Raw genomic sequence first — 26,700 nt, 5'->3', positions numbered from 1 at the left:
GCATGTTTTCTTATAATCTTTAGTCACAAGACAGATAAAAACCGGAGGATAATTGCCAAATAATAAAAATAACAATAATGACCAGATTGGCCATTTTATTTGCCACGTCCCTTGTAAAGGGCACATTTACCGGTCCCGAGGCGTCGTCGACGTAACACCGCTCCACGCTGATTGGTCAGCTTATAGTGACGTCAGATTGGTTGATTTGTTGGTTTTATAAAATCTATTCTAAAGCGACTGAGACAATGAAATACGCTGTAGTGGGGGCCTCGGAAAATGTCGACCACCTAGGATTCTTTAACGTCGCACAGTACACGAGCGCCTTTCTTTTCGCCTCCATCGAAGCCCGCCGCGGTTGGGATTCGATCCCGCGTCCTTGGGATCAGTAGTCGAGCGTCATAGCGACTAAGACGCCGCGGCGGGGTTGTGACGTCAGATGATGGGGAGTAATTGTACTATTCACTACCGCGAACAGCAGTCGATGAATCTCATTTTTTCAAGGTAATAACCGGGCGGCGGGTTTCAATTGCGAGAACAAGTATGGGCCTCGTTTGGCGAAAATCCGTTGTGGGCTATAATTGGGACCCACGGGTTGTGTGGGCGAGTTGGACGAGTGCAAGAAGGAAAGGCGAGAGGGAGGTGGGGAAGAATTAAGCGCGAACTAATGACCGCTGTGTTAGAATACTCTGGTGAGGCAAAAATGCCACATCAGATCGTATGAGTGCCTGCATTTCTTTATTTTCCGCGAAGTTAATCCGAAAAAAAGTGCGCGTGCCCGTTCAAAAAACAACAATGACTCTGGAAACTATTAGAATCCCAGTTAGTTTCATGATATTCAATAAGTCAGAGTTGAAATTCTCGTTTCGAGTGGACGGTTCACTTGGACTCTCCTATGTGTTCCAGCTGAAATTCACATTCCAATTGAATAGTTCGACGTGAATTCCGCGTTCGAAGTGTATAGTCCATTTGTTTCTAGTTGGAATTCTCGGTGCAGTTGGACTGTCCAAATGGACCCGTAGTTGATTTCATTTAGGGAGTCCAATTGCATCTAGCAGCTATCAGTACAAAGTCTAAATATTAGACTGCCATTTGTACGCGTACATCAGTAGCTGTAATATTGATTCTTTATGCTCGAAATGGTTACTCAATTGAGTAATTCTTTGCCAGCTGGTGAGCCTAATTAGTCTGACCCATTGCATTCTTCGGTCTGTTCAACTGCACTCCATGTATCCAGGTGAACATTCGCATATTTGACAAATAAAAAATAATGAACATTCTTTTCATAATAGCTATCAGCAGCTTGGCCTAGTAAATCGTATTCATCATCTACACTACCACTGCAGTAAAAAAATAAATACTGCCACTCTAAGTGTTTGATGAGCGGTGTATAGAAGTTGGAGAAGAAGTATGTTAACTGGTTGTATGTATTGATCTAAGCTGTAATAGTGTCTGACTGCTGTATATATATATATATATATATATATATATATATATATAGTTGTGCGACGTATGCTTATTTGTCGGCCTTGTTTTCTATAAAACATGCAATGCTCATAGTTTCACTAGTAAAATGTAAATTGACAGCTTGCCTTTTGCCCCATTTGGTAAGTCCCACTGGACCCATTGTATGCATGTCTGGCCAATTGAATCGAACTGGTATGCCCCATTGGACCCATTGTATATGCAATGGGTCTCACCCGTTGGCTCCAATTGGAAAATGGCTAAAACACGCCGGAATGGCCAGTTGGTTGCAGTTGGTTTCACTTGGTTTTTTACTGGGCGGTTGATCAGGGTTTCCTGCTGATATATATCGAACCTCGTGGCTTGGTACGGTCGCGGTGTCGCGAGAATGACGCAATAACTCGCCGCGCGACGCTGACACACCAACGACGCCGCGTTTAAGGTTACAGCATCGGTGAGGGGGCCTTTGGGGTTGATCTTTAAGGGGTCTCATGCGTGGATGCGTGACGCACTGGCTGCATTTGCGTATGTGGGGATTGCGCACTAGGGTCGTGGCGTCACCCCCGGCAGTCAAAACAGTGCCGCCGGCCGACTGGGCCTCTCTCCCCTTATAACCGGCCGCTTCCCGCCACAGCCTCATGTTTAGCACTGACTCGCGAAGGGGCAGGCCAGCATCCGGGTGGTGCACTCCCGGACAACTTTTTGTAAACCTAGTGGGGCGGTGCTTAATTTCGTCACGATATCACTACACCAAGTAGCTTTGACATACCTGGCCTCAGCTTCGATTTCGCCTTTACTTGAAATAAGTTTTCGGGTCGCCAACGACGCAGAAATGTGTTTCTTTGTACTATTGAAGTGCTAATATGAACGTAAATTCGCGGTAAATTAATATATCGTCATCGAAAAGCTTATTGCAAACGCGTACAAAAGCCGGCGGGTAGAGGCAGCAGAAGCAGCTGACATACTCTTTGCGGGCACAGCCGCCGCATTTGCACTTTTTGCCTTTTGGCCTACGCACCAGTTTTGGTGCCGACCCGTTTCAAAGGGTATGCCCCTGAGCATCATCATCATCACCATCATCATCACTTTAATTTGCACGGCGTAGTGTACTGATTTTAAAATGCACTACGGTAACGCTGTACTGGCTTTTATTTGTGTAATTCTATATTATAATCTACGGCACGACCTGCGAAATATCTGTTCTGCAGCGCAGTGAGCTGATGCGTTTCGGCTCTGTAGCTTTGACTGCATAACCACAAAAAAGTTTCCGCGGAAGCATGGAGGTTTTCTGTGTCTGCTCCACGCATGCATTTCGTGTGCGTGTTCATAGATGGCTGAAAAGGCTTGCTGTGTTAGGCTGGAGTCTGGACTAACAGCGGAAGGCATTGATTTGTTAAGCCCAATGCCGTTGTTGCCGCTTCAAGTTGTGCGCACGAAACAATGATGAGGATTTCACGTGCCGGTGCTGCGCATTGCTTACCAGTGCGATGAGTATGCGAGGTAGAGGGGCTCATATGCGTTCGAAACGGATGCATGTTGGTGTTGCTGTGCTGAAGAAAATAAAGTAAGGTACGATAAGATTTTTTGGTTTGATATTATGGGCCTTAACCTTCGAAAGTGATTCAGGCTATGAGAAACGCCATAGTGGAGGGCTCCTCAAATTTCGACCACCCGTGATTCTTTAACGTGCACTGACATCGCACAGCACACGGGCGCCTGGCTTTCAGCCTCCATCAAAATTTCAATAAGCGGTCGCCGTGGCTCTGATTCAATCCATGCGCCACCGCGGCGGGGTGTTATAATAAGAAACATCATAACACCTGTGGACACCTGACACATCCACTTTTTTAGCCATAAGGACTGGAAATATTTGTTGATTTTTCACGCACTTTCGCCACGCGTCCACTATTATCATGTTATGTCGCTTTCTCGTGTTAATCGTGTGTTAGGCATTTAGATTTACCGATATTTTTATACTCGTGGTTGTTCAATTTGACGCCTTGATTTTGTTGCACCGGGGTTTCGCCACGTGTTTAGATTTTGCCCCTCTTGTGGGCGTTTCTCTGTGGTATATATGACATGGTTGGCTGATTACCAAAATAAAGTTGCAGTTCAGTACCTGTGCGTCTTACATGTTCCTCCGTCTTTGTCCTTGTCCGGCTACGCGCTGCAAAAACTATAAAAAAAATTTGACTAGCAAGCGTATTCACGCCGTATTTACACTCATGTTATAGTGGTGTGAGGGCTTCTACCAGAAGTGGTAGCGGCTCCATCGACCATGGCGACCACCCATGTTTCTAGGAACCCAAACAGCTGCGCTCATGCGTTCCTACTTTCCCTCATCTTATTATTTTCTGGGGCGTCGCAGCCCTGGTTTGTCGTAAAATATCTTGTATCGGCGAAGTCGCTCGAGCTTCGCGAAGTCTCATTGAGGGCTCAGTCGAGGAGATATATGTGCTGGCTCGAGTCGTCAACTTTGGGAAGATGATACTCGCGGCGACTATGTTTTCTGGCGGCGACGTTCCAGCCGGATTATAAATGAGTGCCATGATTATAAAATAGCCCCCTTTCCGAAGCTGATAGTAGCAACAAGAAAACGGTTGATACGGCGACATGCTGAGCACTGGATGGGAATTAAACAGATTATAAGTTCGCGCAGTCTGCTCCGTCCTGTCTGTTTTCTGCTCTGCTATTTAAAGAGGTTCGCCAGTGAGCCTTCATATCAGCCGTTCCCTTTTCTATGGCTGGATGGAGGTGGCGCTACCATCTCGGCGTAAAGGAGGCGGCTGCGGGGGACACTGGGCTCTCTGAGGCACCGGCAAGCTCGGTTCAAGGTATGTTCTTTTCACCCAGGCCCTTTTCATAGGCTTTCCGCAATTACGAATTCGCTATGTCGAGACGCCTCCTTTGCTTCCGCTCCACGCCATCGTGATGGGATAGCGAAGTTCTCCGTGTCATGAAGTTGGACTATAGTTCATTTTCAACGACTACAAAATTCGCGCAAAACATGGGGTACACTTAAATTCGCCTTTTATGGCATGAAGTGATAGCTGTAATTCACACGAAAATACGGACAATTTTTTTGTTCACTCGTGGTTACACAGTAAGCACACTTCGCATGTTCCGCGGCGAAATCAAACGAAGTCGACACGCACGGATGGATGAATGTTATGAGCGTCTCCTTTGAAACGGGTGGTCACAGTCGTCATCATGCCCAACCTTTCTGTTTATGCTTTTTAATTCAGAGGACTCCAACTTAAGGACTTTAATTCTAGACTCGGTATATTTTTAAATACTCGTTTAATTTTGATTTAGCACTGCACAAGGTTCACCTTATTGATAAATAATAATAATAATTGGTTCACAGGAAAGAAAAGGCGCAGTATCTGTAATACTTCTTCTGTGGACACCTGAACCAGGCCGTAAGGGTAGGGAGGAAGGTGGAAGTGGGGAGAAAGGGGTGCCGTAGTGGAGGGCTCCGGAGTAATTTCTACCCCCTGGGGATTTTTGACGTGCACTGACATCGCACAGCACACGGGCGCTTCTTCGTTTCGCCTCCATCGAAACGCAGCCGCCGCAGGTCGGGCTCCAATCCGGGTACTCTGGTACAGTAGAACGTTGTACATATCTAGTAAAGGTGGCACAGTAGTCGAGCATCTTGACCACCGCATCACTGTGGCGGGGCATTGATTTTTCTCGATTAAACTTCCTTTTGTAGCTTCGCGTTCTAAGACATCCTAATCTAGCTTCGAAGAGAAAGCCGCTGCCTCTTGAGTTGTCATAGAACGTTTAATCAGTTTCCTATTTTCTATATAGGTCTGGGGTCGGCTTCGCTTTCATTTAATTATTCTAGTTTTTAACCTCTGTGCTATTTACCCGTCGTCTATTTCCCTGCCCTGTCTTCCTAAATAACTACTAGTTAGTTTTCTGGTCCTTTTCAGCCATTGTAGTCAATACACTTTCGGTATTTAAACACTTCAGGTGCTCACCTATTGTCGTCCATTTTCCTGAAGCGTTCTTCGTGCAATATTTTTCCCTGAGCTTCTCGTGCCTCGAAAGACGACCAGCAAATGCCTCACTGTACTGCCTCATTCGTAGTTTTGCCGTGGGCTCGAAGTGCTAACTTCCCACAGATCGCTGACTTATTTCTTATCCCGACGGGACATCTCACAAAACTGCGTTCCCGGAGGTAAGCCCTGGTACCATTATTCCTTTCTAAACTCCTTTAAGTACTTCATAATGTGTTGTACCCCTATAATGCTATGTGCTTCATTATCGCGAGATCCCTTCGCCCTGGTGGCCTGTTCATGCTTTTCCATGTATACTTGTCCTTTGTTGGTCCATACCCAGAGATAGTTGTATTATTCTGCCAGTGTCTTGGTATCTGACTTCCTTGTATTCTAAGATTTTTATCACTGAAATCGTAGAGTACCACCAAACCCGACTTAAGTGCGCTCAAGGTTAAGCCGAATGCATCTCCTTCGTATTCACATATATTAACGAATGCTTGTAAATCTTTCTGGTTATTAGTTAACAGAATAATGTCGTCCGCGTACATTAATCTTGGAAGCTTTTGTTCTACGTCCTTTCCCCTGGCTTATACAAGAAACTAAAACCACTATTGCTTTCTTGCAGACTCCATATTCTTGATATAAATCATAGAAAACAATGGTGATTGCGCACATCCTTGCCTTAGTCCTTTGCATGCCTCGACAGTAGACGTACTTCATAACCCCTCCCTAGCAATTTCAAGTTTGTTATCCCTGTATGTTTCCTTTAGTAATTCGATTACTGCTTTACCGATGCCTTCAGATCCGAGTGTGTTCCAAAGGAGAATTCCCTAATTACACCGTCGTATGCACCGCTTATGTCCACAAAGGCTAAAATATAGCGGTCTGTTTTCTGCCCTGGATATTTCTATGCATCGCGTTATTATTAAAATGCTATCATCTGGGCGCCTACCGCTTCTGAATCCGTTCTGCAGTTCGCCCAGTACATTATTACTTTCTATCCATGCCTGCATTTTCAGCATCACTGCCTGCATCGCCAATCTATACATAATTGACGCTATCGTGATCAGTCTAAATGATTTAATGTTCTATATCCGTTTTTATTAAAGATTAAATTCATCCTACTCTTGCCAGTAGTCCGGAATTTATTTATTTGTTATGTCTGTTTCCAATGACTTTAATGTTTCCTTGCTTCTTGGACCAAGCCCATTAATTAGCTTGACTGAAATCTTGTCCGCCCCTACGGTTGTACATACAGGAATATTTGTCTCCTCGCGCCTCCTTCCTATTAAAAGTGATCAGTTGTGACTGGTGAGTTCCTTTCCTTTATGCTCTCTGATACTGTTTCTTCATTCAAGGCGATTGCCCCATCATCGCGCCTAAATGATTCGGCTATAACTGATGTATCTTACAGCGTCGTCCCCCTCTAGAAATTTTTACTCGGCGTCCTGAATACATATGCTCCATTTGATTCCTTTTACCCAGGCAGCTTATGTGGCCCCAGAATTTCTTCGCCGCCCCTTTAGTTGAGTCGCGCGAACTTCGGTCATCCAGCGATCAGTGTGCTTTTGTATTTTACCCTCCACAAAGTATCTGCATTCCCAATTTCTGCGCTTTATTTGCTTCTCTCTGTTCTCTGGAAGCCACCCGTCTTCGTTCGTTTGCGTGTTCAATTTCACCATTTCACCAGCTTCGAGGAGGCCTCCTACCTTTCCACCAATCTGTGGTCTGCATGGTTCGGCGCAATTATTTCATCTGCATTCAAGTATGCACCAACTAGCCCAAGAAGAGCTGTAGCTTGACTCTTACTTTTGGATTTTTGCACGGATTAGTTGTGTCTACCATTTCCTCTATGCCTGATGCTATTATTCCTAGTTTTTTTTTTTTTTTTTTTTAGGTTAAATTTGGGTTTGCTCTTTGTGCTTCCCGATTTTTCCTTTGATCAGGTATCCCATCTGCAGGCTAATACGTTTATGGTCTCTTCCCAGACTGCACGCGCCTTCCTCATCTATTTCCATCCTCTCGATCTTATTTTAGATTCCTAGGGACATTAAGCAGTAATCAATGGTCGTTTGCCTATTGTGGAATTCCCACGTGATCTTTCATTTCCTTTCTATTCACAATAACTGGGTTAAAGAGCTCACACATTTCTAGCATTAACCTCCTGTTGCCGTCGGTGTACCCACCCGGATCTTCAATGTGTCCATTCATATCACCCAATATGGCTGTCTCGACCCCGTCTCCAAACTGTTTGATATCTTCACCGATACCCTTAACTACTGTTTTCCTGATTGCATTTGTCCTCTGTCCATAAATAGGTTACCCCTAGCCATGTTTTTTATACCTGATATTGTTCTTGAAGCCTAGGCATGATCTTTGCAAGCTGTGCCAATTGGTCCTGCGATGTGTCAGTGTACCAACATACCACCCTTCTTCTCCGTCGTTTTTTTTTTTTTTTTTTTGCTTTGTTCTGCTTGCGCGCCATCTGCTGGGGCAGCGGCGTCCATCAGATCGCGGGACTTTACTATGGCTGTCACACACACGTAGCAAGCTTCATTCGTATCGACACATATCTCCACAAATATAAACTATTGCCTGACACAGTGCCACACAGTCTTCAAGTCCCCTAGCTACCCTTTCCTGCCACCGCTGGCTCGCCTACTGGGACCCCCCTCTTCAAAATACCCTCGTGTCGTCCCGGCTGTGTTGTCTTTCAGGTTCGCAGACATCCACGGAGGAATCGCTTTCGCCTTTTCTGCTTAAGTTAAACCTTTCCCTAATTTTTTTTGGCTCATGCCGACAACGATGAAGCCGTGTTTTTCTAATACATGGCTGGCAATACATGGCTGGCATGGTAATGTGTTGAACCGACCTTCTGCAATTTTTATGTGCTTAGAGTCACCATTACCTGTCGAAGTAGTATGTGCCTCATAGTACTCGCTTACAAAGCTGTACAGGAGGAGACAAAGCGCTTATTCGCAAGTGAAGACGTTTTCTCCGCAGGAGGAAAAAAACAATGACGTGACGTGTACAGCGTCACGTGGCCATTTAATGGCCAGGTAGAATGAAGCAGTACAATGCTCACCTGTTCGCTGGATAATTCCTCCCCTGCGATCTGCGACCTACGTGAGCCGGGGCCGTGCACAGTCTGCACGTGCTCCTGAGGCACGCATATTGTAACTGCAGTGTCTTAAATAATTCGATGCCCATCGGCATCGATTACTCAATATGGTCATTTAATATAATCATTTAATATGACTGCTCTATATTTTGCTGCGTTTCGAAATTTAAACAAGTGCTGAGGAATCTCCAGTAATAGAGCAAATTATGCAAATTTCCCAAACACTGAGAAAATTTTAAAGCCCCTTCTCAAATGCAGGTTTCAGATCGTGACACCACCACAAGTGCTATAGGAAGAGATTAGATAATACCTTAACATTGGTTGAAGTGCATATGAACCCGTTGTATTAAGTGCATTTGAATCTCTTCTTGGCCGCCACAGCAAAACATCCTCGCCCCGACTCCCACCTTTCTGAAAGCTACCGATTGTAAACGAAATTATACGACCTTGGTTTTGCTCACTAGAAACCATGGAAGTAGCTGAGAAAGAATTCCATTGCAGCACTAAACCTCCTTCTTCAACGTTTTCCGCGTCGGCTATCCCGGTATCCTATTTTATTGACCATATTTTCCGATTGTTTAGTCTCGGGAATGAGTGCGCTCCAAAAGTGCAGCCTGCATGGACCACATATGATCCTCATCGGACCTAGATGCGAGGCATTATTGATACTGACACTCCAGCACAGCGCCGGTTCTGGAAGAAGTCTCGGTGTTCTTTCACACTGTTTTGCCACTCCGCCTGCTACTGACAAAGTACCGTGGTTGCCGGATGAGGATGAGTCACAGCCGCAAGCAGATAAGGCGCGGCAAGCCGGGTAAGCGGGGTATTAGCAGGACTTTAGAAAGTCAAATACAAACTTCGCCATAAGTAGCCACTTTGCATGGTTCGTTTCTCAGTCCTATAGTGGATCATTTATGGCACCCGTGAATCCATAAGCCAACCATAAGTCAAGACATCTGCACAAATGCCTTCCTCACAGAGATGGCTTCACTTATGGTCGGCTTATGGCACCCGCCAAGTCATAAGTCACCCATAAGTGAAGCCATCCCTGTAAGGAAGGCACTTGACCTCTCCTTGCTTGTTCTTCTAATTTTAGGAAAGGTGCAGGGCTTTTTCTGTAGTAAGTGAGAAGCATATAAAGCGGCCTGTTTTCTTCTGTTAAATACGGTATAGGTGACCGCACACACTAAGTGCGTCATGTCGTAGTGAGCCACCGTTTCTTGCGCTTTCTGCCGTAATCGTTTCCTGGCATTTTTTTTTAAATTTGTTTATTTTGTATGAGTCACAAGTGACGCGCGAATATTACGCATCTATGCCAATTACCCAACCCACAGGTCAGTCGTTACTCGCTACTAATAGTCTCGGCCCACACAGCGATTACCATCAGTCGCTGCTCATCTGTGGGTGCATCAGGTCCTTTATGAATGGCGCCATCGGTTTCCTTGCTGCTTTTTCTTGCGTCATCGCGTCTTAAAAGTTAATCTTTTAACGCGAAAGCGTTAGTACCTCGTTTAAAAGAAATGCCCGTCGGAGTTGGCGCCGATGGTTTGAAGCCTCGCTGCCTCGTTAATCATGCATGCCTGTTTGAAGTGGTAGTATGACTGGCAACAAATACCCGGACCTTGCACACGCCGCTTGAATCCTCTAAATGCTACTGGCATGCCTCTGACTGATGGTAGCAGCTGGTATGTGACGTGGGCGGGCACTGATGGGGGGGGGGGAGGTGCAATGGCACGCCGGCGCTCACTTCTCTTTCGCCCATGGAAGCCGCTCAACATGTGAATGGTCGGCGGGTTGTGTGACCACGAGGCCAGATGGCGTGCCACAATGCTCTCAACCTTGCTCTCTGTGAACTCAAGCACATCCGGGGCTTGAGTTCACCTTTGAGCAACCAGATGGCGTGGTCGAGTTGGAAGGAGCCGCCAGCTTGGCCATGCAGATCATGCCGAAGGGTGAGATGGGAAACGAATGCACCGGGACCCTTGCGCCACCCGTTTCTGACCACGAGTTGTCTGACCACGAGGCTGTGATGATCCCACTGAGCTGGAAACCTTCACCCGAAAGGAAAGTCGACGGCTACGGGACATCGCATCTGGCCTGAGTCACGTAAAAGAAAATTGCCACCGCACAATAAATGATTCACGAACGAACATTAATGTCTGTGTTTACACCGGCGATTACAAAATAGTGTAGCATCCCGTAGAGGAGTCACGTTCTGGTGTAAAGTTCCCTGGTTCGAACGTGGGCTTCGGAACCATAAACATAGGAGAAGGAGGATGTACGCTAGGCCGCCTCTAACCGATTTTAATCGCACGGCTGTCAGTGGGGCGCACAGTCTCCTTTCAAAGCGGGCCCGAACCTATTCTCCCTCCACCTCTTTCCCCTTGCAAATGCATGCGCGAATCTGCAGCACATGTCGCACGAGTCTCTTTGATCGTATGTGATTCTTTTTTTGCCGAAATACAGCAGTTATAATTAGGGAACCCTGGCGAGCAGTAAACAAGCTACAGGGTGAATATACTTTGTGCATGTAAGCTTCGGTGTTGCTTGAAGGTAAACTGGCCTTAAAAGCTTGCTACGCTCTTCACGAAACGGGACACAGACAGGACGAAGCGCCCAGGACTAGGCTGAGTTCTCGCTATCTTGGCTATAAAAGGGATTGGTAGGAGCGACTGTCAACAGATTATCGGAAGTAACAGTATACCTTGTAGGACCATCTGCATATCTCCTTTGGCTGTATAGTGCGCCTACTTAACGGTTGAAACGATGAGACATCCTCAGGCAAGCCCTTGAAGTGCCTCCTTGCCGATCAAAACAATAAATCCGCCTCGAAAGTTTTTCAGTGAACACTGAACGGAGGCCTTTCAGCACTATTGCCGTTTCCAAGGGTGTCTGCATATGGCATAGTTGGCAGTGCTCGCGCGACAAGAGCGAGTTCAGACGGTGTAGATTAATTCGACTTGTAGCCGTGCTCCTCTCCGTCGCGGCTGTATCGGCGGGGGACACTGCACGACGGATCGAGCGGCGCGATGTTCAAACAGAAAGGGACGCCAGCGCACGTTAAAGATCCCCAGGTGGTCGAAATTACTCCATAGCCCTCCACTATAGCTCACCTTTCTCTATTTCCACCTTCCCTTCCCTTACGGCGCGGTTCAGGTGTCCATAATAATAATAATAATAATAATAATAATAATAATAATAGTAATAATAATAATAATAATAATAATAATAATAATAATAATAATAATAATAATAATAATAATAATAATAATAATAATAATAATTGGTTCACAGGAAGGAAAAGGCGCTGTATCTGTCACACTTGTTTCTGTGGACACCTGGACCGCGCCGTAAGGGAAGGGAGGAAGGTGGGAGTTAAAGTGGAAAGAGAGGAAGAGGAGCCGGAGTGGAGAGGTACGGAGTAATTTCGACCACCGGGGGATCTTTAACGTGCGCTGACATCGCACAGCACATGAACGCCTCAGAGTCACACATAACTCATGAACCCATCATCATCCATTGTTCAGGCGTCCACAGAAACAACAAGTGTGACAAATACTGCGCCTTTCCCTTCCTGTGAACCAATTATTATTATTAAAGGGGCGCCGGCGGAGCCGCACCGCTCCCACGTGTCCGTTCAATTTGGTCCATGTCGGTTGTTTATATTGCGTACGATCAAATTCTGGAAGTTTGGATGTTGCATATGCCTGTCGGCGGCACCTGCGATTCAGCCGAATTGAATACTGTTCTCAAGAGACGGCCGTAGAGGAACCAGTGTTTCGCGCGTATACGCTCCGGACAATAGAAACGTCAAACCTCTTGCCGACACTGACAACACTCGGTCGCCCCACTACGAACGCGGCCGACCGGTTAAATCCGGATCCGCGCAGGCTTCTCGCCTTTCCTTCTTTATTTTGCATCTCCTCTTGTCTTCTTTCTTACCATCCTCCTTTCAACTTAAACGCCAGGGGAGACCGGGCTGGCTTCGTCGGCATGACACCTCGAAGTGTACTCACATCGCGCAGGAACGGGGACACACACGTTCACGAGACGCCGCGCGAAGGAGGCGGCGGGGATTGCCGAGTGGTGCGAATAAAAGTAGGCAGAAAGGGGGAAGGATGTAGTGTCCCTTGCCACGCGAAGAGAGCGCTGTCGAAAGCGCGAGGCGCTAGCAAAAACGACACCACAACAAGGACATCAACAAAAATGAGAACCACGACAAGCAGGCACAACAACAAGGCGGCAGCGCTCTGCCAAAACTACGTCCCTGCGCAGCGGCCCGTGGTTGTGCCGGTCCCGCCTTTTTCTTTCTATGTGGGAACATCGAAACCTCGCCCGAATGCGACTCGATCCGAGAAGAACGCGCGTCTCCGTGTTGCGGCAAGGCTGTGCGCATAGTAGCTCGAAAACGCGACAACGCCTGGCGATGCGCGTTTAGCGTGGGTGCGGCAGTGTGTATTTGCAGTATATTTGGAAGCTCCCTTTGCTGCCTCGTGTTATGCGCGATATGTTGTGTCATTGCGTCGTTAGTGCCTAGGGCGTCGCACGCATCTCTCTACGACTCTACTTTTCACGTACCTGAGCAGCGTGGCCATGAAGAGCGGTCCTGAGAGCCGAAGCGTCGTTCCTATTCACCGGGGGCTGCTCGAGGTTATGCCGGCACACTCGTAACGAGCTACCAGCGTTCCCCGCCGGCAAAAGAAGGTCGAAAGAGGTCGCCGGCAGGTCACGTGCATCGGGACACGTAGGCGACGATTAGCAACATGTCCTGGATGTTCGGCATCTCTTTGTACGCCGAACGATGTTCGGGAACTCCGTGTGTGGTGCAGCACAGGTGACGACATGCTCTGGTGTTGTGCTTTGAGACGCCGCCAGCTGCACTTCTCTTCGCTTGCTCTGCTTGCAAGTACGCGCCATTGAGGCAGATCTTTGACGGTAACTGGAATAACCAGGGGAACAGCCATTGGAAGACCGTTTCTCTAACGCCTGGTTCCTTTCTAGCGGCATGCTCGTGTACTGGGCCTACTGTCTGACTTGCCTAAACGCGTGTACCCACGAAATCAAGGTATGCAATGACGTATTCAAGGGCCCCTTGTAGAAGGCTGTGAAAGAGCTTAGGGAATAACGGCTGGCACCTGCCGCTGTGGTCTTGCAAGTCTCCGCAGCTTTTTCTGACGACGACGGCTCTTGCTCTGTGCGTGCTCGACTGTGCTGCCTTTCATTCACGTGTGAGTCTGAAATCTGCTGCGTTGAAGTTCCCATGAAGCGGTATTTTGGAAGACTTCTCATGGCTCGCTTGAACATTTTTGTGCTTCTGCGACTTCGATGCTCTTGGTGACGACAACTGTGGCTTTTGTATGATTTCGCAGTAAGTGTTGGGGTGATTTAGTAACTCTTGTGGCATGTCGTGAAGGAGTGGCGCTCTGTAGTCCTGTGACAGCGACCTTTCCGAGTAGTGTTACATACTTCGTGGCGTTAGTAGCGTAGACGAGTTACTGGGCTGTGAATCATGTGTAGCGACAACGCGGATCACAAGGATCATATATACGTATATATATATATTTTTTGGCGACTGTTGTGGCGGAACTTCTCCCAATGTTTTGAAAGCACTGCACCTGGACCAATTGCATGTCGTGCTTAACGAACATCTGCTTCTCGATGTCTCTTCTTAGGTGGTTCGGCAACTTGTGCTCTTGAGAATAGCAAGGCCGCGTCTTCATTGCACTGAGACTATGCATGGTTGTTCCTTCAGGCGAGTTGAGAGGCTTCAGCAGGCATCAACACTTCACTCGTTCAGAAAGTTGTAGGCTTGTCACACTGGGTGTCCGGCGGAGTCTGGAGCGTTTCATGTTGATCCCTACCCATCAACAGTCTTGTCTCAGCTCGCCGCTGAGTTGTGCGCCCCATGACGCCTTAACCGTTGGGCACAGCTCTCTCTATTCGTTGCATTCCGATCGATGGCGCTTTGCTTCCGTCCACTGCTCGCTTGCGGGAGTATTCCTGCGATAGAGAAGAGAGAGAGAAAAAAGAATTGATGTGTGAGTTTCAGGATCGAGTATCTTAAAATTGAAAGAAATTGGCTCTCAGTTGCCACAGTGATCCGTCGCATGAGACGTGGTTTTGCATGATGTGTTACGATACTTCAGCTTTGCGTCAGCAAGTAACCGATAGGCACGTCTTTGCATGAAAGTGTCATGTTCTCACATGCTCCTTATTGACATGCTGCACGGACGTGAACCTCTCGGCAGTAGACAGACGGAACACTCTCGCTTGCGTAAACCTGGCCAAGCAACTTTTGCCTACGTATATGACCGACGACCCTGCAGGCTTGGTTCATTGACATGTTTACGGAAAGTTGTTTACGACCGACTATGCAGCCCGAAAACGAGAATCCTTGGAGACTCTGCGGCGCCGTTCATGCATTTGTAGCGCTTGTATTCCGAAGTAGGCCCCGTAACGTCTTGTGTTTCGGTATCCTCGGCGCGTAGTACCTGACGCTGACGACAAGTAAGTGCTTTCACAGGCAAAGAGGTTGGCTTGCCCAGCCGTGTCAAGGTGAAGAGCCGTTATCTGCGGTGGAACTGGATTTCTCGGGCTCGCTCTGCGTGACGAGACAAGAATACCTTATAACGCACAGACCAAAAAAAAAAAAAAAAGAATACAGGGAAAAGGGATCGGAGAAACGTTCTGTGCACAGTCGATTCATTGGAAAAAAAATTATATATGTGGTAGTACTGCTTGGCAGGCGCCAGAAACTATATATAGAAGCTTACAGGGCGTCTGCAGTCTACCTTGAACGAGAAGGAAAAAAGGGCAGAAGAAACCAAACGAACGAAGGAACAAGAAAAAAAAAAAAAAGAAAGTAGTCTCCAACGCCTGCTGTCAAGGGCACTCTGTCCGTCCGGTCGCAATCGCCGCTCGTACGCCAGGTCTGGGAGTGGGGGTCGCAGTTGCATCCCCCAACGTCACACTGTGGAATTATTTTCGTTTTTTTTTTTTTTTTTGTGTACCGTGCCCTGCATTGTATTTTTCTTTTTTCCGTACCTTTTTCTCCCTGCACAGTCGTCGGCGCTCAAGCTGGTTCGCAGAAGTGAGCGTGTATAGCAGCAGCGCATGCGGCGCAGACGGACTGGCATTTGGCGTAGCAGACGACACTAGGAAGTCCGGCGGCTAATGCGACCTCTGCGCCAAGTATGACTCTTGTCTGCGGTTAACTAACGGTTCTTGCGCAAGACGCCTATACAGCTGCCACCGTCGCTGCATCGGCAACGGGTGCGACGTGAAAAAACTTCGTCGGCGCTTCTAAGTCTGGCGCGAAGAGCTCAAGACTACCGTATGTTACAACCGCTAGCGTCGCTGGCACGGTGACGTCTGCGATCTCGGCTCTTGATTGGGTGCGGTGCTTACGCCTGTGTGTGTGAGTGCGTGTGCGTTGCGACTGTGATGGCTGTCCTCTTGTCACCATTTTGCGTCCCACCTTCTCACCGTCTGCGGTGTTAACAGAGAAGACAGAACTTCAAGGAATCTGGTTCCGCAGAATATTAGCATTGTTTTTGCTTCCAAGGGAGTGAGTGCTGGAGCCACTTTTGATGATCAACATTCGCCGTCGTGAAAGCCCATTGGACGACAGGGGCTTCTTCAAGAGTATACCTCGCCACGTCTCGTTCGGCTAGCATTGCCAGCGAGCTCGCTGACCAGCTTGGCGCGTCTACAACTAGTTTTATCTGGTTAGATCCTAGTGGACGGTTTTCTTTTCTTTTTTTTTTTTTTGCCTATTGAGAAACGCGCAAGTTCTTGTTTTGGCTATCAAGCGCCTGTCATCGAGCGTCCTGTTCGCGAAGTGCGTCAACACCCTTTATTCACCTTATAATTTTGTCTGCGAATCAGCTGGGTCACGTGCACAGCTGACGGCGAGCTTGACGATATCCTTGTTATATACGTTATGTTCGGTTCGTTCTGACGGGCGCTGTTTCTGAAGGGTTGTTTTCCAGGTGAGTCCTCGGCTCTTCGAGCATAACGCTGGGCTGTTTAACGCGCGTGAACATTTACTGATCTCATCGGACGGTAGGAGTCGCGCTATCTTATAGCGTCATTCGAAATAGTTGCAATTGACGCATTTCTAACTAGATACTCTCCCTGATTCTTTAACCGATTTTAACAGATACTATCTCTGAATTCACTGGCAAACTTCAGCGACCTCCTGTTGGACCGAGGGTCGAGCGATTTTATCTCTGAATATCGTGTCTGCTGTTCCAGTGGAAACCACTGCTTTTTGTTGGTTGTCTCGTAATCTTCTTCGTCGTTGATACGTTCGGACACCCCGATTAAGCAAAGCCTCTTCCAGAAGTGCGTGTGAGGCGCCGCATGAGGAAGGCTTGAGGATAAGTGGCGCATTGGACTCGACCATTATAAGAGTGTGTCTTGGGGAATCGCTTCCGCCAAGCCCCTTGAGTCAGCCAGCTCCCATTCATTTATTTCGCGCCAGAATGACTGTAGAAAGAAAAGGCTGACTCAGAAAGTTACTCAGCGTCTCTAGATTGTTCCCTCCGAACCCACGAATTGGGAGCTCACAAGACTATCCTTACATTTTTCTGCAGAATTGCAGGCCTCGGCCGATTTCGTAAGTCCGGCGTGTTCATTCGTTCTGAGGAGCTGCATCGGAACTCCGCCAGGGTATTATATAAACCGCCCGTTGAATTACCACCCAGTACTAATTCTAGCAGCCACTCCTAAGCCTGTATAATACAGCAGCGCACCAGAAGTGCATTGGTTATACTGCGCCGTCTATGCGCGCTTGTGTGTGCAGTGTGTTATGTCTTCCGTGTTTCTCTGGTTTGAAGCAAACACGAGAGGGAGGAGCTGTGGCTCGATTGAGTGATCATCTATCTAGTTGTGGGGGCGGATAAATCCACGCCGGCCTGGCGTGCGCAATCGTGCAATTTGCCGCCAGGACTTCGCATGACTGGCTGACGTGGATAGATATAATACAAGGGCCCCTGGGAGAGAGGGTAGAAGGGAGAGAGGCAGGCGCCGAGTGCACGTAATTGTCCCGCTAGCGTCGACCTTGCGCCCAGTCCCCAGGAACACACAAAAAAAGTATTATTCACTCTCTTCACTCTGTTGGGAGAAGGAAAGAAGTATTGCGTACGTCTCTTCATTTGTCATCTTGTACGCATTTCCCTTCTCTCTTTCCTTCTTTTGCACGGCGTCTCTTATGTCCACCAGCACCACGGGGATGTACACTGTATCATCAGCTTCGTTGTGAAAATCTTGGTTTTGTTTTTCTCTCCTCTCTGTGCTTCCAACGCGACGCTCCTTTTCGTAACTGGGCATTTTTTTTATTGTTTTGGTTCGTTGTTTGCATACCCTATTCGATACACGCCGACCTGTAGGGTTGTGTGGGTGTGTATGAGAAACTGGCGGCTAGCTCACCTGAGCACTCGCTCATTCTCGTGTCTTCAACGAGACGTGTCGCTTCCTCACTGTGCTTTTCTATGTATAAAGCCTCTTCTGAGAAGGCGTATGAAATCCGTCTGTGCGCCTTTCGTTTGGTTGCGCGAAAGGAGGCGTTTGTGCAGACCTGACTGCATCGTGTTTTGTTTCATGCTTGGGTCATTCACCCGTTGAGGATTATGCGTCTTGGTGATTACGCGACTTACATCAATTCTGCCTGCTGAGTGAACATTGAAGAGGGATCTGACCGCGAACCATTCGATATAGACGCACATTGCATCTTGTGATTTTTCTTTCGTCTTACACCCCGCGAAGCTTCGTCCATTTCTTGCATTCGCGAAGCCCAGGACCGCCGAAGAGGAGATCTTTGAGTTGACGTCAGTGTGGCGTGGAAGTAGAGGGTGCTAGAGGGGCGATACGTGTATAAATAGGAGCCCTCGGACTCCTCGTGACCACTGTCAAGGTCACGTGACCTGGTGGTCGTCATGTGACCTACTGGATGTCGCGTTTACGAACAAAAAAAAAAGCTGTGCAGTTAAGGTCACGTGACCTGGTGGTCGTCATGTGACCTACTGGATGTCGCGTTTACGAACAAAAAAAAAAAAGCTGTGCAGTTTCTGTCGAAAAACTTGCCTTGACTTGTTTTAGTACTTGGCTCCTGTTGTGACCGCTTTGACGGCTTCTCCAGTTCCGTCTTTCCAGGCCAACATACCCCTTGTGGCTTCACTGGACATAGGTACGCTGCGTGCTTGCTGGCTACGCGGGTAGAGGAAAGGAGCGGTTTCGGAAGCAGTCCTGAAGGAAATAAACTGAAACACATTTGTAAACCCGCGGTGCTGTCCGAAAGGGCGGTTGCTAAGATTAAGCTTTTGCGGTAGGTTATATGCTTTCCATTGTCGCTTCGCTTGTATATTCTCTCATTTGGGAAGCCATGGTACTTTTAGGCCGTCAAAAGCTTCCGCAGGGTTGTGAATGACATTCAGGTGATCTTCTATTCACTTTGCCCGGGTTTAAAAGGAGCCCGCGCACTGGGTAATTTTAATATATTGTAATAAACTTGGCTTGCTCTTGAAGAGGCGTTCCCGTTTTGCCGTGACGACTCCTTCATCGCTGTTTAGAGGACATTCTGCTTACTCTGTGGGTCATTAAATAGATTCCGAGAGCAGGGTTACAGATAATAGATGCTTTCTAAGCTTTTCAAGACTTATTGAGACATTGCTTATGATAGCAAACCGGTCTTCATTTAATTCGATACACTTTCATATCCCAGTTCCAAGAGAAATGCATGGCTTTTCGCTTTCGTTGTTGACGGTATGAATAGTAAATCTACCGTAGCAAATTATCGATCAACACGCAGCTTCAGCTGACGCTCAAAGAGCGCGACGTTGTGACGAGTACAAAGTTCTCGGAAAAATACGCGGGCTGCGTGACGTTCCCGTGGCCGTATACTTCCTCGTGTTATCCTAAAGCGCGAGCGAAAAAGAGCGACACTTTGTCGTCGTTTTGTCGTCCCGTCATTAGGGTCACAGATTGTCGTCGTCGTCTCGGTTAATTGCCGCCTGCGGGGCACGTGCGTTCAAAGGATTACAGGGTTGTTGAATGCGGAGGGAGGAGAGAGAGAGTGGGACAAGAAAGCTCGCTGTTTCTCTCTCGACAGCCTAACCGACAGTGGGAGGGAACGGAACGCCCAGAAAGTCCACAGGCAGCGCGAATACTGATAACAGCCGTGTTGTTGCCGTGGCCCTCAAGTTTATATATTATTTTTCCTTTTTTACCTGTACATTGTGCTACGGTTTGAGAGAGAGAAAGAAAGAGCAGTGCAGTATAAGCCTTTTCACACCTACAAGACTTGCATAGGAAAGGGCAGAAAGAGTTGCTGGCTCTGACCGCTTATCTACAGCCGGTTCACACGTTCCGTTTCCTATTCTTCGATTTCTGTTTTCCTTTTTTTTTTTCGACGTCATTTGTGCAATGCCCTTGACGTAGTCGTACAGGAGGCTTATATAACGCTTTCCAAACTAAGTGCGCAGACAAGGGAAGATCAAACTGCAACTTTTGTCTTATCCCGTTCGTGAAGTTCGCCAAAAGGCTGGGTAGCTATAACCGATAGTCAGGAGAAGTGCTGTTCGAGGATTCCAAGAAACGTTCAGTTCATGACCAGTGACCGATAGATATATAGTTTTCTTTTTTTCCTTTCATTTCTTCAGTAGTTGGGATATAGTATTATATATAGGAGGGAAGGCCGCAGCCTTGAAAGCTAAGCCGCGAGCGATTTGCGCAACTTTCTAGTTCTTCCCTGAATCAGAGTGAGAGAGAGAGGGAGGGGCAAGAGAAAGCATTGTCTTGTTTTGTTTGCCCCGTACGCGCGGGCATCTTCGTACGACCTCTTCCACGTCTGGGCGGCCCTCGTTATCGTAGAGGCGGAGAGGTGGGAAAGAGTGAGGGAGAGGCGTCGTACCATCGTACTCGACGGACGCAATCCGGTGGTCGGTCTTGCAATTTGAATGCGAAAGCGTTTACCGAGAGAGAAAAAAAAAAAAAAAGCAGAAAGGTAGGGACAAAGCCGGTGGCTGCTGAGCAGCTTGTTCAGCTAGTGCGACGACGGTGACGACGAAGAGGCCGCTCACGTGGTTTTTCGCCCGCCGCAGCGGTGGTGGTACAGTAGCGGCAGTAGCGGCGACGACAGCAGCGAGAGGAGGTTTCCCGCGTTGCCGCCGGTTCTGGAAATCGTTGCGCCGCGAGTGAGTTTTATTTGTATTTTTTTTAGGCGCTCTCTCTCCTTCTACACAACAGCTTGTTGGTGAGACGCTTCGTAGTGTTTGTGCACGCGCACGAGTTTCTAATTTTCTCCTCGTACCAAAGTTTATCGCTTTCGTTTTGAGAAGTCGTCCGTTTTGGCACCGCTTTCTCCTGCGTTTTAACTACTTTTTATGTTCTTTTATTGGATCGGTTTTTTATTCTCCTTTCACTGCCTCGTGCCGATAATTAACAGCCCTGCAGAGGAGGTGTAAGCGGGGGAAATTGAGCTTCGGAATTTCCCACCTGTTTGCTTTCGTTTCATAACTCTCCCTTCTGAGAAGCGAGCGACGCGCTCAATTTGTCTTCGACTCTCTCCGTATCTGTTTCTGGAAGTCAGCGTCGTTGAGTGGGTTCGGTCGTTACAGCCGTTATATAGATAGAAAGCTGCCGCCTTGCCTAGCCAATGAACGACCTTCGAAACCAATTCTTTTCAGGCGTTCGTATACCGTTCCACTATATATTCTTTTGCGGCGACAGGTGTTTGTTTGTTTCCTACCTCCCACCACCCCTGTCCGCTTTGGCGCGAGAGGGGCTGGGCAGGTAACCAAAGCCCTTCCGGCAGTTCTCCTTCCGTGTGCTTTCTGTTTGTCGTTCGTTTCCTTTCCGTTTTATTTTTTTTTTTCTTCTCGGGAATAGCTCGGTGTCCTTTCGCTGTGCGCAGGGGCGACGGAATAGTTGGTGCGGGGCATTTTGGTCGCGCGCTTTGCACGGTGTTCGTGCGTCTTCAGCGTTTTGAGGGATACATAACCTTCCATATTCTTTCGCGTACCAGTTTTCTGTTGCGAAAAAATCGTGCAGAGTTTTAAACGCACCTCGGCGTGTGGTTCATTTAGCTTGTCGAGCTTTTCATCTTTGTTGAAGCTGCTAGGATTACGTAACGAAGAACTTCAGTGTGCGACTGCTTGTGCTCCGCGCCAACCTGTGAGTGCGTTCGACTTGTCACATCTGTGGTTGTGGAATTGGATTGGAATTACTCGGAGTATTTATTTATTTATTATGTCGTTTTGCGAAGGATTCGTGGTGCATGTACGATGCTCGACAAATCAAGTGACCTTGTTGAAGCTGTCTTGTCCTGTTTTCTGAAAGGAACTCCGCGTCGACTCTTCAATAAGCCCGAGGAAGACACGTCTGTCGTGACTGAGGGCATTTGACGCTTCCGCGTCGGCAGACTGCGGTGGTTTAGTAGGTAGCTAGGTAGGCAGGTATTTGGGGAAGGAGCAAGTGTTTTGGCAAGATTCCCGAATTGCCTTCTTTTTCTGTGCTTTTGAACAGCGGATCTTTCCGAAGGCCGTCTCTTCTCTGCACAAGAGTCTGAAGACTGTTCTGTCAGTGAAACGGCGTACCTTGTGGTACTTCCACTACAGCGGTGTGAAGATTTCTCAGCGTGCCTCAGTGGACAAGGCGACGAGGAACCAGACGCGTGTGTTTTGTGTGATTGGTGAGTCGATGACCTCGGCAGTGTGCCACCAGTCGTGCTTGTGATCGCCGTGGCACCAGAGCAGCACCAGGGTGATGCCTATGCTGCAGGTGAAACGCGTGCTGGCTGACATGCCGTACAGCCAAGTGTCGTGTGTCAACTGGAAGAGGAATTGGCAGGTGACGGTGGCGCCAGACGTGATACTGAAGGCTCCGGGTGCCCCGGACGTGGTGCCCAAGCAGCCCGTGAGCATCTTGGTCAACAGGGACAACACAAAGCCTCGCAAGGGCCTCTGCGCCCAGTGTCTGAGCGTAAGTCTATAGACGAGGACGGTGTTTATAATATATATATATATATATATATATATATATATATATATATATATATATATATATATATATATATATATATATATATATATATATATATATATATATATATATATATATATATATATATATTTTGAACGATATACTAGACGGCCTGCAGTAAATAGAATAGGCGGCATTACTTTCCGCAAGTTCTTTTATCGAACACCTACGTGTTTGTCGGTTTATGGATTTGTGTGGCTCGTTTGAGAAACCCCCTGCGAGCAACTGGTTTTAGGACGACGCCTCCTGCTGAGTACGTGTGCTCTTGAGATGCTCGTGGATGAGCGTCTGCCTCATGGGGTAGCGCTGTATCGGCGCAGATACCTTTGTTCGTGTTGGAATGCCTGAGAGCTAGTGCGGCAGCATTTCGGCACTTCGATTGCGGTAGAATAACCAATTCGCGAAACTAAACTGTGATTGCGTTGCGGTCTGTTTTTTCTTTTTTTTTTTTTTTTTTTTGTAGGTCGGGAAAACTGTGATAGAGCATAAAATGTCCGTAATACATTCCTTCTCTTTCCTATTGGTAATTTTTGTATCGCATTGGTAACGCAGCTTGTATGCGTTGAACAGCGCTCTTTATTCGGGGCATTTTAGTCGGCGTACGCTACCGCGATTCTGACATTCTTTATAGTCAAGGTGCTCAGGTTATAGAAACACGAATTAAGTTAATGCAACGCAGATGAAAGTACGCTGGGTAAACGGCGGCGCACCTTGCAATGGTAAATCGAATTAACTAGTGGACGCTGTACCACATCTGCAACTTGAAAGCGGCACATAAGTAAAGCATTTATACCAGGGAATTGCCGTTTCCTAAGAGGGCATAATGCTGGTTAAAATTGATAAAAAAACGATTTCTAGATTTCGCGCTTAAGAAATATGTGGATGGCTCTAGTGTATAGAACGTGTATCCAAACCGCGCGCATGGTATGACCGCTTGAAATTTCAAAATATCTGAAAATGTTGCTCCCACAGAGGCATTGTTTGCATATAGTTTCTTTCGCCTCGAGACAAAGAAAAACATCTGAAAACATGTCTACTTCGCATGAAACTGAAAGAACATGTCACGAAAAGAGCTTTTACTTTCAAGTGTTTCAGTTTTGGGCGCCTCGCTACAGCTAATTAAATCCAGTGTCATTAATTGTGTTGTAAGTGGCAGCTGTTTACTTTCGGAGCACGTTAAGAAGACAGTGGTCACCCCCCCCCCCCCCTTCCCCCTTCCCCCTTCTGTTTTTTTTTTTTGTTTTTTGTTTTTGCTAATTTACGATAGGAGCGCTAGCTTTGAGCAGGGCAACATTCCACACGGGGCGCATTAACGCGAAAATAAGAAATTTTTTTACTGTGGTCATGAGTAGCAATAGAACGAAGATGGACGAATACGTCAGAAATGGCGTCGTAAGCTGGTTGAGGAAAACGACTATGAACAGGGCGGATATTAGGATACTTGTCGGCGCGATGGAACCCACATATACTTTCTTTAGAGCACTATTTGTGCAAATTTGAGTGGCATCTTGTCGAAGACGTGCACTTTGTTTGTCAGATTTTACTAAACTCTCGATCTATATGGACTAGAAGGAATTCCTGTTAGGATAACTTTCTTATTTATAAGCTATTACGCCCTTGCAGGTGGAGCAAGCACTAAATCGCCAGATTTTAAAATTCATTTGGAAACAGTGTTAAGAGCAATTATCACGATCCTAGTTTGGAGGAAAGTTTACATTCTGGCAAACCATTGGGGCAAGCTTGGTTGTATAGCTGGGATTGATCGGAAATGTTGATTAAGGAATGAAAATAAAAATGTATAGCGATTCTTAAATAATACCAGCCTACTTCAGGCTTTTCCGCTGCAGTGCTGCATGAGGAATGTTGAAACGCATTGTAATCGAAATGGGAATTTTCAGTTTTTTTTTTTTTTTTTTGAGCGGTTTCACTATTAATCGCAAATGCGGCAAAACAAGTTAAGTCCTACGTTACGTTACCGTACTTCCGTTAAGCGCGGTATCCAGTGCTATCCTCTGTGGCAGTAATATATTGTGGTGCTAGAAATTGTACCGTGCAGCTTTGTTTCTCTGTCGAGATACGGCAGCATTTCTTTAAATGCGAAACTCACGGAAACTCCCTTGTGATCAAATCGTCTTGCACGTTAAAGGTCACCAATATTGGCGAAAACAAATCCCGAGCGTTGTCTCACAAGCTTCTAACCTGACGGTGTAGTACCAGACACAGAATTCCGTTATTCTTAGTTAGGGGCTGACCAACTGACATCATTTTGGCACTTACTTTTCCGTTGCCCAAGTTATAAATAATAAGGAACGCGATGCATCGGTCCAGTGAGCATAAGTTAGAAGAGCGAAACAAACAAACAAACAAACAAACAAACAAACAAACAAACAAACAAACAAACAAACAAACAAACAAACAAACAAACAAACAAACAAACAAACAAACAAACAAACAAACAAAACGGAGATATAATGTGAATGTTCCTGGGTCTCAGTTATGGGCTGGCTGCAGGGCTTTCGTTTTCACTTGAGCGAAGACGGTGCTCTTCTTCACCGTTACAGCGCCTTGCAAGCGCTGCTGCGATGGCGTGCGTTGCGCATGTCGGCCGTGTCTTTCGTGTCGTGGTGACGCGTGAGCTAGGCGAGGAAAGCGTGCGGCCACCGCAGAAACGGATCGCTGGGCCCCCCTCCCCGCAAGACAAGCTGCGGACGGACAAAGCAGAAACAACACGGGCTGTCACGCCTGCTGGCCCCGTCTTCCCCCTCGACACTGGCAGTCGCCTGTGCAGACGTGGCTCGACTGTGTCCCGTGTCTTGGCCCGCACCTGGCGAGTGTCGACTTGGTCGGAGTAGTGCGTCGCTGGGGCGTCGTGGAGACTTGAGACCGCTTATTGCCGATTCCTGCGCAAGGCTGGTGAAGGAACATCGAGAGGGGCCTCATGCCATTCTTGTGGAATACGGTTGGCAGTGAACATTATTGGCCGTAGTGAACATGGCGTAGGTTTTTATTTTTATTTATTTATTTATTTATTTTTTTTGTACCGTAAACTGAACTCTCGAATTTCGGGAATCATAGCTGCGGAGGCACTGGATTCTAGCAGGATGTGTATCCCACCGGGACTTCGAACGCAGTTTTGACGTCCGTGGCGTTCTTGGATTGATATGAGGAAGCTTATCGTGCCGTGTTCCGTACACAGTTGCATATCGAAGAAAAGGCCTGGAGTTATGACGACATTCTTGCAGCACATGCTCACGTGACTGGAAAGGGGGTCGTTCAACTGCAGTAGGACGTCGTGATGTCGTCTTGGCTTGACTTTTTCTGTGCGCTCTGCCACGACGGCTGAGAACTTGTGTGTGGCGTGCGCGATGCGATGGTATTCTCCTGCCGTTTTCCTTAGCGGCCTAGCGACCCCGCGACAGTATTCGTCGTAGTCGAGCGCTATCGACTGACGCGGCGTTGACACCACCATGTCCCTGTTCTTACGGCAACGTTGGTTCCGGACGGACTTGATGCCCGTCGAGGGTCCCGCTGGCTGGTCTCAGGAAAGCAGCGCCGGTGATGTCGTGGTTGTTGCCCGCTCAATCGGCGATATTGCTGCCAACGTCGGGCCGTCAAGGCTGCAGGCCCGCATCTCCGTAAGTTAAGCACCAGCTTGGAGTAGTTCGGGGTACGGAGCGAAAAACAGTGTATTCAAGCAACACAAGCAATTCCCATGGAACACTATTCATGGTGATAGCTACAGGTGATTGTTAGCAGCGTTGAACGCTTGCCTGAGCACTTTATCATTCCATGCGGTTTTGGTTTTGTCCTTGAAGCGAACAAGCTTCAGTTGCGCGCAACTTGGTCTGATACTTTTTGAAGTTCCTGTCACACAGCGCCAAGGTTTGGTGCGCTCCCGAACGAAGTATGAAGTTCCTATATACTGGCTATTGAGTCGTACACGATCACAGATTAATTAGACGGCTGAAGAGCCGTCATGCATCTATCACCCCGCCTCCTTATTTTCTTTTTCTGAGTCGCGTTCTCCTCTACAAACAGATAAAGCTGTAGCCCAACACTGAACTCTCC

The 26,700-nt window shown here is 47.5% G+C and overlaps 1 protein-coding gene and 1 long non-coding RNA gene across 5 annotated transcripts in view; one reads left to right on the top strand and one right to left on the bottom strand.

Moving 5' to 3' along the window:
• LOC146178322 (S-adenosylhomocysteine hydrolase-like protein 1) overlaps window positions 1–26,700 on the top strand; it is a 266,939-nt gene that overhangs the window by 18,325 nt on the left and 221,914 nt on the right. The window contains exons 1-2 of one of the 4 annotated variants that reach the window (XM_084578135.1): window positions 20,771–20,786; window positions 22,117–22,572. The exons of 2 other annotated variants lie outside the window; for them this stretch is intronic. In XM_084578135.1, the coding sequence (XP_084434261.1) occupies window positions 22,357–22,572 (216 nt within the window). In that variant the 5' untranslated portion in view covers window positions 20,771–20,786; window positions 22,117–22,356. Of the gene's footprint in view, window positions 1–20,770; window positions 20,787–22,116; window positions 22,573–26,700 lie in introns of those variants that run through there. One more of the 4 variants, XM_084578134.1, reaches the window with a different exon arrangement.
• Window positions 1–26,700, bottom strand: part of LOC146178323 (uncharacterized) — a 64,018-nt gene that overhangs the window by 5,835 nt on the left and 31,483 nt on the right. Inside the window, exon 3 of the long non-coding RNA XR_014700595.1 lies at window positions 13,171–14,592. This is a non-coding gene — a long non-coding RNA (uncharacterized LOC146178323). The remainder of the gene's footprint in view (window positions 1–13,170; window positions 14,593–26,700) is intronic.

This window comes from Amblyomma maculatum, chromosome 9 (genome assembly GCF_055883805.1).
Source record: "Amblyomma maculatum isolate TAMU_Amacu chromosome 9, ASM5588380v1, whole genome shotgun sequence".
NCBI lineage: Eukaryota > Metazoa > Arthropoda > Arachnida > Ixodida > Ixodidae > Amblyomma > Amblyomma maculatum.
This window is presented reverse-complemented; position numbering and strand designations above follow the sequence as displayed.